General features: G+C 49.6%; 1 protein-coding gene across 1 annotated transcript; it reads left to right on the top strand.

Annotated features, from left to right (window-relative positions):
- The first annotated feature begins 275 nt into the window (after positions 1-275).
- On the top strand, positions 276-10,427 carry LOC136141521 (uncharacterized). The gene is made up of 6 exons (XM_065899713.1): positions 276-345; positions 988-1,079; positions 4,085-4,190; positions 6,559-6,648; positions 8,603-8,694; positions 10,245-10,427. Exons 1-6 carry the CDS (start codon positions 276-278, stop codon positions 10,425-10,427), a joined length of 633 nt encoding a protein of 210 aa, XP_065755785.1.

Genomic DNA, 10,427 nt, shown 5'->3' on the forward strand with positions numbered 1-10,427 from the left:
CACACCCATGAGCCCTGCCCTTGCCCTTGCCAGGTGCCATGGCAATCGCTCTCCCCACATCACACACTGGGCCTTGGAAGAACACTAGAGGGAGGCATTGCCAACACTTCCCCTTGGATGTTGGGGACCTGGAGACTTGGGGAGGGGATGAAGCTGTCTGAGTCCACCTGACATCTGAGAGCGGTGCTGGGGTTCACACCCAGGCCATCTGGGTCCCCAACCCAGACACTGACTGCTCTGGTCTCCTGTCCATAGGGAACACCTGTGGTGTCACGATGCTACCTCTCAGCACCATCGAGGGCCAGGAAACGGAGGCGGTGCAGACCAAGCCGCCAGAGAAAGGAGGTGAGACACACGTGGGGTGGAAAACTGTGCGCAGGTGGCAGTGGGGAGGGTCTCCAGGGTAAGGCTAATGGGGAAGTATTGACCCTGAAGACTGATCCCAACCCCAAATATCTCCCACTGGCTCTTCCTGGGAAAGGAGTGTCCTGAGGGGCTCCCAGGATGGAACCACCAGACATCACCTCATGTCAGTAGGTCCTGTCACTGGCCTGCTCAGACCCTTCAGAGATCTCTTGAGAGCTGAATGAATTTGGGCTCCTTTCTGTGGCCTGGACACCCCTGTTGTCTTACCCCAGCCCCTTCACTCACTGACATTCCCAGTCTGTTCCCTGTGGGTCTTCAGGATGCAATTTAAGGCATGTCTGCAGGTGCTGCTGTGCAACCTCCAGCAAGTGTTCTAACCTCTCTGTGCCTTGGTTTCCTCATCTCTAAAGTGGGATGATGAGAGTAGCCATTTCAGAGAGTTATTATGAAGAACCAAAAAAGATAATACATGTAAAATACTTAAATACATGCCTGGCACAAAGCAAGTACTCCACATATATTAGCTCTTGTCAGTGGTTTCATGATGAAGATTTTATTATTATTGAGTTTCTCAAGCCTCTGAGGGCAAGATGGCCTCATGCCTCTTTCCTCCTCCCTCAGTCCTGCTTTCTGAGAACCCTGATGATCCACCAAAGAAGCCCATCAGAATGAAGGGAACGATGTTATTCAGAGTCCTGCCGTTCTGTCCTGTGGTAAGTCTGCTTGTTTCCTCCCTTTGGCCAGAGGCCCCTGGGTTCTGAGAAGTCAGGTACATCCACCACCATCTCTGCCCAGCAGAGACCCTTGGGTGGCTGGGTGCCCCTTTGTCCATCTCTCATTCCGGTTGTGGCCCCATCTTGTGGGGGATAGTTTTCCTTGAAGATGCTGCCCTCTTTCCTGCCTTCTTTTCTTTGCTAATTCCTGCCTCTGCTCCAATGTCACCTCCTCCGTGAAGCCTCCCTTGCTCACTTTTTCTCCATTTCTCTCCAACCCCCTTGCCTTGCTGAAGTTTTTTCAGAGTAATTATTGCTACCTGAGAGCATACCTTGTATCTGTGTGTTCATCATCTGTTCTCCCTACTAGAGTAGTGCTTGGGGGCAGGAACCTCCTCTGTTCCTCCATGACATACCCCTGTGTGTAGAACAGATGTAACCAGCGTTAGGCACTGTATACACATGGGCTGATTAAGTGAGGGAATGAATTACGTAAGGGTCCCTCCTGCGTAGGCAGCTGTGGTTTTGTCCACCTGGACACCATTCCTCCTTCTCCTACTAACACCCTTGATTTTTCTTGGGGGACCACCTGTCTCCATGCACTATGGATGGATCTGATCCCATCCTCAGACCAGCTCCAGGTATGCCCCTGACCAGTCAGAGCCAGCAATGCCAAGGTTCCCTATGATTGGTTCCAGGCTGAGCAGGTGACTCAACCTTAGCCAATGAGGCATCTGCTCTGTCTCTGGGATTCTTAACAGGTGGGAGGGGAGTTTGGAGCAGCCCTGATGGGGAACCATGGGGGCCACGGGGAGAGGTCAGGGGAGGCACAGGGTGAGGATGCTCGCAAGAACACGTTTCCTATTAGTGCCTGCAGCAGTCCCAGGGAGGACTCTCTAGAAATCTTATTAGAAAAAAAATGTAAGAGTCACAGATTTTGCAAAGCAGTACAAAGATCATCCAGATTCACCAATTGTTAACACTTTTTCTATTTGCATGTTTTCTCATATATATATAATATACATATACATTATATATAATATACATATGTATCCCTCAGTGTGTATGGCCTTAGAAATAGAATATTCTCTTTGGTAAGTGTGAGACTGTTGTAACATTTGGGCTTTTAACTCTTACATGCTCTTTCATCTAATCTAACGTTCATATTCCTGGTGTGTTAGTTTAATACCTAATGTCTTTTTGACGTTCTTTTTCCTCTTACACAAGGTCTCATCTAGGCTTCTTAGTAATGTATCTTTAGTCTCCTTAAGCTGGAAAAGCCTCTCAGCCCTTCTTTGCCTCTTACAACATTGACGATTTTGAAGACCAGAGTCACACCCTGCCCCATATTGATGGCTTTTTATTTTGTTGTTTTTGTTGTTGTTTTGACCCATTCCCCCTAATGAGATTCAGGGTAAGCTATGATCTCTTCAATACCACCTAAGCGATGCCCTGTCCTTCTCAGGACATCACATCTAGATGCACACGAGGTGTTGCATGTGAGAAGGAATTCAGGTATAATTTTCTCTGCAACACAGTAATCACCAACTAACTGCATTAGGCTACTTCAATGTAAATGAATCAATCTTAAAAAAAATTCAAAACACGGTTTCTCAGCCGCTCAGGGCAGGTTTCTGTGGCCAGATGTGGCCAGTACCTACCGCACTGGACAGTGCAGGTACAGAATGTTTCTATGGTCACAGAAGGGTCTGTCTCAGGACTGGGTTAGATCTCGTAGGCTATCAGAATTATCACAGAGCATAGCCCCCAGAAAGTGAGGTTGTGGGCTTGGTGCTGTGAGACACTGAAGAAGCACAGCCAGATGGAGCATCTTATCAATGGCTCTTGGAGACTCCTGGCTCCATGCACGGTCCTCTGGGCAGTTTGAGTCTCAGGGTGGTCAGTGCCCTGCCCGCAGGACACCCCCCTCTGCCTGGGGCAGATTAACCAGTCGGTTGCTGATAATGTTGGATAAATGCTAACATTTCCTGGGCACTTTCCACCTGTCAGGTATGGAGCTGAACACTTTAATGATCTCGTGTAACCTTCACCAGAGTCCAAGAAATAGGAACTAATATGATCCCCAATGTATAGGAGAGAAACCCAAGGCTCATGAGAGCTTTCTTAAGGTTGTTATTTCAAATTTTGTACATAATCAAGACGCAATGGCTGTTTTTATATTACACTCTTTTCATTCTCAGGACCCATATCTTCATAAAGTATTTCTTTTTTAAAAGAAAAACAACAAAGTGTATCTGTTCACATTTCTGCTCAAACTGCCCTTTTGCCAGAGAGCAGCTTGGCTTCATCTACTGAAGGAGCTGGCACAGAAAATTGTCTAGGTCAGGAGTGGGCAGACTCTGGCCATCCAGCCGCAGCCTGTAGTGTAAATAAGGGCTCATTAGCACAACCACGTCCATCCTTAGGTAGGGTCTGGGCTGCTTTCCTGCAAAGTCCAGTAGCTGTGACACAGCCTGTATGGTCCAGATAGGGTAAACTATTCCCCATGACATCCTTGACAACAAAGGTGACTGATCTGGCTTTGAATAGATGCCAGACTGAAGTCAATACGGGTGAAAGTGTGAGAATGTTTAGAAAAAGGAGGGAAACTCTTGAACTACTGTGAGTGTAATACAGTATATAAAAGATATTTTGTGTTTGGGTCCAGTGTACATGCTACGTACATGTCTTTCTAGGTGTGTGCGGCATATATTTCCTCATATTCAAATAAGAAGTTTAGAAACAGTACTTACCCTTATTACCTGCATAACTGATTCTCATTCTGTTAAAACCTGCCCATGGCGACCTCCTTAACTGGTTCCTCTAACGAATGAGGCCCCCGACCCTCCTCCCTAAAACTAAAATTGCAGCCAACACTCAGACACCTGTGCTGGTGTCAGAGACTGTTTTAACCACCTGACTTCTGTTTGGGGCCCGGGATGGGGGAGTGCTTTGCGTGACGCTGAGACACTCAGCTCTGTTCATTCCTGCGAGTTTGTCCACAGATTCCCTGGACATCTTCGGAGCCAGCGCTACCCGGGCGCCAAGAACAAGCGCTGAGCAAGCCCGCCCGCTCCTGCCCAGCGGCCCAGCCAGAAGCCGGGTCCGGAGGTCAGTCCCGAGGCCGCAGCTGTAAAGGGTTTGCGCCATCCGGGCGGGGGCGCAGCGCGGGCCGGGGTCGGGGGGGAGGGGAGAGGGGGCGGCCGGATGGCGCTGCGGAGTCCCTGCGGGGAGGGCGGGGCCGCCTGGCCAGGATGCGCCGGTGCGTTCGGGGCAATAGGGCTCAGGAGCTGCTGCCTAGGAGCCCCTGAGACCCGATGGTGCCCGCGGTGGGGCCCCTTGAGGAGCCCGCGTCTCCCCTGAGGGCGGTCGGGATGCTCAGGTCCTCGTGAGCCGCGGGGCGACTCCAGGTCCGAGGATTTCTCTGGCCCCTGGGAGGAGGGAAGAGTGGAGGGGACAGAGGAGGCTGGGGTGTCAGTAGTAGGGGTGGCGGGGACTCCGTCCAGGACAGGTGGAGAAGGAGCCCGGGTCCTGGTCCTGAGGTTTTAGGGGGTAGGACGGGCAGACGGGGGACTCTGTAGTTGGATGGAGGAGGCGGGAGGTATGGGGGCTGGTCTCACACCTAAGAGGCCAGTTAGGTGTCAGGGGTTCGGTTATCTCACTGGCCGAATAAAAATATAGGAACATGACTTTGGGGGGAGCCCATAGAGCAGTTTTAGAGGAGGAGCGGGGAGTTCCTCCGGAAAGGTTTGGGGGTTCACTAAGAACGAATAACAAGGTTCGCAGAGAAGCGCGCTTGGAAAACAGCTTTTGAGCCTCCGGCGCCTCTGTGCGCCTGCGTGCTGCGGGTGGGGGCAGGGAGCCTGTTTGGGGCGCGCATCTTTGAGGGGCAGCCTCGGGAGATGGGCCCTGGGTGTCAGCCAGAGGGAAATTGTGTGGGAGGGTGATGTGTAATTTCAGCTGGTGCATCTGCAGTTTTGTGTGTCCCGAGTGTGAGTGTGTGAGTGTGTGTGTGTGTGTGTGTGCGCGCGTGTGCAGGATTGCCTGTGAATGGGGCGTTCAGTACTGACAAGCAGGTCTGCCTGCTTGAGTAGTGGGGGTCTCAGATTTCCCTGGAGTGTGTCTGCAGATGTCGGTGTGTCGTTATGCCCTGGTTTCCTCAGTGTTCATCTGAAAACGTGCGTTTCTGTGTGTGTGTACCTGGCCGGCTGGTCCCACTCTATGATGCACTTAAATTTGCACGATTATGTGTGACAGTCTGTGATGGCTCTTAAGCATCTTAAAAAGGCTTCAAAGAAGAGGTTTGACTCTAAGTTACCAGATAGTGTGTTCTGAGTGTGTGTGTGTGTATTTAATCATATTTAATCCTCATGTTTAATCATTTATTTTCCTCATTTTCATGGACGGGAAAGCTGACAGCACAAGAGGTTAAAAAACCCCTGAATCGGGGCTTGCCAGGTAAAATACAGGATGCTTACTTCAATTTGAATTTAAAACAAATAATGAATTACCTTTTAGTATAAGTATGTTCCAAATATTTCATGGGACTTGCCTATACTTCAACATAATTTAGAAAACTAAATAGAAGATGACTTTTTATGTAGACATGCCCCAGGCAGTGTTCGGATATGCTATACTAAAAAATGATTTGTGTATCTAAAATTCAAATCTCAGTTTGCTGTGTATTTGTTGTAATGTCTTTTTGTTATATCTGGCAAACTTAATCCTTGAGATCTCTTGACAAGTGACTGGCAGCCTGGAACCCCCCCAGCCCACCCCTTCCAGACACACTGGTCCAAGCCCTGCCCAGGGTAAAGCTGGAGTGGAGGCGGGGTCCCAGGACCCCACAGCTGAGCCTGCTGCTAGGCACCCTTGCTGCAGTGCTGGCCCCTCCCAAAGGGCTGTGGTGAGGTGTCTGTGGACCGGTCCCCTCATCTTTACAGCCGTCCTGAGAGGTAATCACATAAGCATCCTGTACCAGAAGGGGTCCCAAGGCCAGGGAAGTGAGGTCCTGGTCTGAACCATTTGGTCAAGCTGCAATGTAGCTTTAGGACAGCCCTGAAATACAGCACTGGGAATGCTAACCGTGAGCGCACTTATTTAGTGCCTGCCACATGCCAGACACCACAGGCCCTTTTGATATCCAGTTAACTGTTATTCACCTTCAGGGTCCCAGCTTTTTGTGTCAAGATATTTCTCCTTCTTCTTAAAGGGGCATAAACACCAGACCCATGATCCCTGCCCTTGCCCTTGCCAGGCGTCATGCCATATGCTCTCCCCAGATCACACACTGGGCCTTGGAAGAACACTAGAGGCAGGCATTGCCAACACTTCCCCTTGGATGTTGGGGACCTGGAGACTTGGGGAGGAGATAGAGCTGTCTGAGTCCATCCGACACCTGAGAGCAGTGCTGGGGTTCACACCCGGGCCATCTGGGTGCCCAGCCCAGGCACTGACTGCTCTGGTCTCCTGTCCATAGGGAACACCTGTGGTGTCACGATGCTACCTCTCAGCACCATCGAGGGCCAGGAAACGGAGGCGGTGCAGACCAAGCCGCCGGAGAAAGGAGGTGAGACACACATGGGGTGGAAAACTGTGCGCAGGTGGCAGTGGGGAGGGCCCCTCGGGGAGACCTGATGAGGAAGGGTTGACCCTGAAGACTGATCCCAACCCCAAATATCTCCCACTGGCTCTTCCTGGGAAGGGAGGGCCCTGAGGGGCATCCAGGATGGAACATCCCCGACATCCCCTCATGTCAGTGGGTCTTGTCTCTCCCCTGTTCAGAGCCTGCAGGGGTGTCTCTTGGGTCTCCTGGGAGCTGGAATCAATCTGGGCTCCTTTCTGTGATCTGGTCACCTGCCTGGACTGCCCCTGCATCCAGTTGCCAGGTCTAGGGGCTACGAGGTCATTTGTTTGGGATATGATGGAAGCCTGACCCAAGGATTTAGCTGAGGGGATGGGCAAGAGTGGGGTAGGTTGTGGACCCTGCTGGTGGCTTGGTCTCATGAGTGAGGGATTCTGGGTCTGTTGTGATGCTTCCTTTCTGAAACGTCTTACTTTGTGATAATTTTATATTCACAAGAAGTTGCCATAATAGTACATAGAAGTTCCATGGACACTTCATCCCATTTCGCCCAGTATCTTTATTTTATATGATGATACTACAACATCAAAACTAGCCCATGGGTATTCGCACAATCCATGTGTGTTTTTACTTGTGTTTCATCACATCTATAGCTGTGTGTAACCATCATACAAAACAAGGTACAGGCCACTTTTTTAGCTACATACTCCCTTACCAGAGGTAGCTACTTTCCAGCTTCTTGTCCAATCTTCCAGAATGTTCTATGCTCACTCATACAGACAAGGATGTGTATCTCTTACTATGTATTTATGTCTGATGTACTGTGTGTACTCTATATGCCACTGCCGGTTCCTATTTTGTCTTCTTTCATTTAATTCTGATCTGACACTTGGTATCTTCCAGTCCCAGTCACAGTGCTTTCCAAGCACCCAATCACTCATGCTTCACAACTCTGTGAGGTAAGGACAGTGATTGCCCCATTTTGCAGATGGGAAATCTGAGGGGTGACAGGGATGAATGATCAGCTCATGCTGGGATTTGAAGCGTTTGGCCTCGGGGTCTTTGACCTTAAGCTCTGTGTCCCCTGTCCATCTTGGGGACTCTTCCCCACAAGATGACAAGTTTGTGTTCCAGCTGTCTGGCATTCCATGGTCTGTCTGTCCTGTACTGTAGTTTATTTAACCTGGTTCCTGCAGGTGGCCATGCGGGTTATTCCCAGTCTTTGAGGAAGACAATAAATGCAAGTAGAGATAAGATTATAGTTGGGTCATATGGCACACAGGGGAGTACACCCTGGACAATATGTTTAAAAGGGGGAATGGCTGCATCAAAGGAGGATGTGCATTTGTAATTTGGTGAGTTTGACTGAATGGTCCTCGGTAGAGAGGCGGATTTCCATTCCCAGCAGGAGTGTAGGAGTTTCTAAGAAAATATCTGGATTTGTTGGTAGCTTTGAAATATCAGGGGATTTCACTCTAAATCAAGACATCTGTCTTCTGTGGGGAAACTAGACAATTTTCTGGAGAGGCATCCCCACAGGCAGCTGCATATCAGCTGTCCCTTCCTCCTGGACACGGGCTCCCCAGGGTGCCACCATCTCCAGAGACCCTGTTGTCTTACCCCAGCCCCTTCACTCACTGACATTCCCTCTCTGTTCCCTGTGGGCCTTCGGGATTCAATTTAATGCATGTCTGCAGGCGCTGCTGTGCAACCTCCAGCAAGTGTCCTAACCTCTGTGCCTTGGTTTCCTCATCTCTAAAGTGGGATGATAGTAGCCATCTCAGAGTTATTAAGTTATTACTTAAAAGAGTGCCTGACACATAGCAAGTACTTAACACATATTAGTTCTTGTCAATGATTTTATGATGAAGTTATTATTATTGGGTTTCTCAAGCCTCAGAGGGCAAAATGGCCTCATGAGTCTTTCCTCCTCTCTCAGCCCTGCTTTCTGAGAACCCTGATGAACCACGAAAGAAGTCCACTGGAATGAAGGGAAGACTGTCATTCAGAGTTCTGCCGATCTGCCCCATGGTAAGCCTGCCTGTTTCCTCCCTTCCATCAGAAGCCCCTGGATTCTGAGAGCTCAGGCACATCTGCCAGCCTCTCTGCCCAGCAGAGACCCTTGGGTGGCTGGGTGCCCCTGTGCCCCCAGGGATGTGGCCCCATACTCTGGGGGATGGTTTTCCTTGAGGATGCTGCCTTCTTTCCTGCCTCCTTCTCTTTCCTAATTCCTGCCTCTTCTCCAATGTCACCTCCTCCATGAAGCCTCCCTTGGACACTTCCTCCCCATCTGGATCTAACCCCCTGCCTTGCTGAATTTTTTTCAGAGTAATTATTGCTACCTGAGAGAATACCTTCTATCTGTGTGTTCATCATCTGTCTTCACTACTAGAGTAGTTCTGTGAGGGTGGGGGGCAGGACCCTGCTCTGTTGTTCAATGACATATCCCTGTGCATAGAACAGATGTAACCAGCGGTAGGCACTGTACACAGGTGGGCTGATTAAATGGAGGAATGAATTAGGGAACGATCCCTGCTGAGGCAGGCTGCTATGAATTTGTCCACCTGGATACCATTCCTCCTTCTTCTGCTAACACCTTTGATTTTTCTTGGGGGACCACCTGTCTCTATGCACCTTGGATGGATCTGATCCCATCCTCAGACCAGCTCCAGGTATGCCCCTGACCAATCAGAGCCGGCAATGCCAAGGTTCCCCATGATTGGTTCCCGGCAGGGCACGTTGACTCAACCTTGGCCAATAAGGCATGTGCTCTGTCTCTGGGATTCTTAACAGGCAGGAGCGGAGCTCGCAAGAACGCCTTTCCTGTTAGAGCCTGCATAGTAATGTATCTTTAGTCTCTTTAAGCTGGAAAATCCCCTCAGTCTTTCTTTGCCTCTTATGACCCTGAGGAGTCTGAAGACCAGAGTCACACCTCGTACAATGTTGATTGCTTTTTTGGTTCTGTTTTGTTTCATTTCTTTCCTTGTTTGTTTTTTACGCTGTCCCTCTAATGACATTCAGGATAAGCTATGATCTCTGGAATACCACCTAAGTGATGCCCTGTCGTTATCAGAACATCACATCTAGATGCACCCTAGGTCTGTCTGCCATCGTTGGTGATACGAATTTTGCTCCACTCAGCTGAGATGCTTGTCCCTTTTCTCCACTGAATACTTCTGATTTTTGTTTTCCCCATGGAACTAACTAATGAGATATCAGTGGGGCGACACTGTAGATGAACCAAATAATCTAGAAACAGAGAGCATTCTGATTGGTTCATTTCGGGTCCTGTGCTCCTTTCCCCCACCACAAGAACAGAAGTATGGGATGAGGCAGCTATTCTCAACCAAAGGCAGTTTATCCCCCAGGGGACACCTTCGGTGTCTGGAACATTTTTCTTTGTCACAGCTAAAGGAATGGTGCTGCCGGCACCTGGTGGTAGAGGCCAGAGATGACGCTCAACATCCTGCCATGTACAGGATGCCCCCCCCCCCCCGACTACAAAGAATGATCTGACCCCAAAATGTCATTACTGTGACACGAATGTTCTCTTCTTTCTTCTCTGCTCTCTTTCCTTCCAGCCAAGTGTTTGCTTCACCTATTACTTGGAACAGGATGACCCTGACTCTGATTCCCAATTTCCTCCTGAGCATTTGAAACCTGACCCAAATTGCACCTTCGTTCCTCTGCCTGTGTTAGAGTTTCATGAAATCAAGGTGTGTGAATGTCCCCTGTGCTGTCTCAGCTTTGTCACTGCTTCCTAA

This window comes from Phocoena phocoena, chromosome 20, assembly GCF_963924675.1.
Source record: "Phocoena phocoena chromosome 20, mPhoPho1.1, whole genome shotgun sequence".
Lineage (NCBI taxonomy): Eukaryota > Metazoa > Chordata > Mammalia > Artiodactyla > Phocoenidae > Phocoena > Phocoena phocoena.

Coding starts and splice junctions, on each gene's coding strand:
- LOC136141521 (XM_065899713.1), top strand. CDS start 276: ATGCTACCTCTCAGCACCATCGAGGGCCAGGAAACGGAGGCGGTGCAG. Junction 346..987: donor CAAGCCGCCAGAGAAAGGAG/GTGAGACACACG, acceptor CTCCTCCCTCAG/TCCTGCTTTCTGAGAACCCT. Junction 1,080..4,084: donor TCCTGCCGTTCTGTCCTGTG/GTAAGTCTGCTT, acceptor GTTTGTCCACAG/ATTCCCTGGACATCTTCGGA.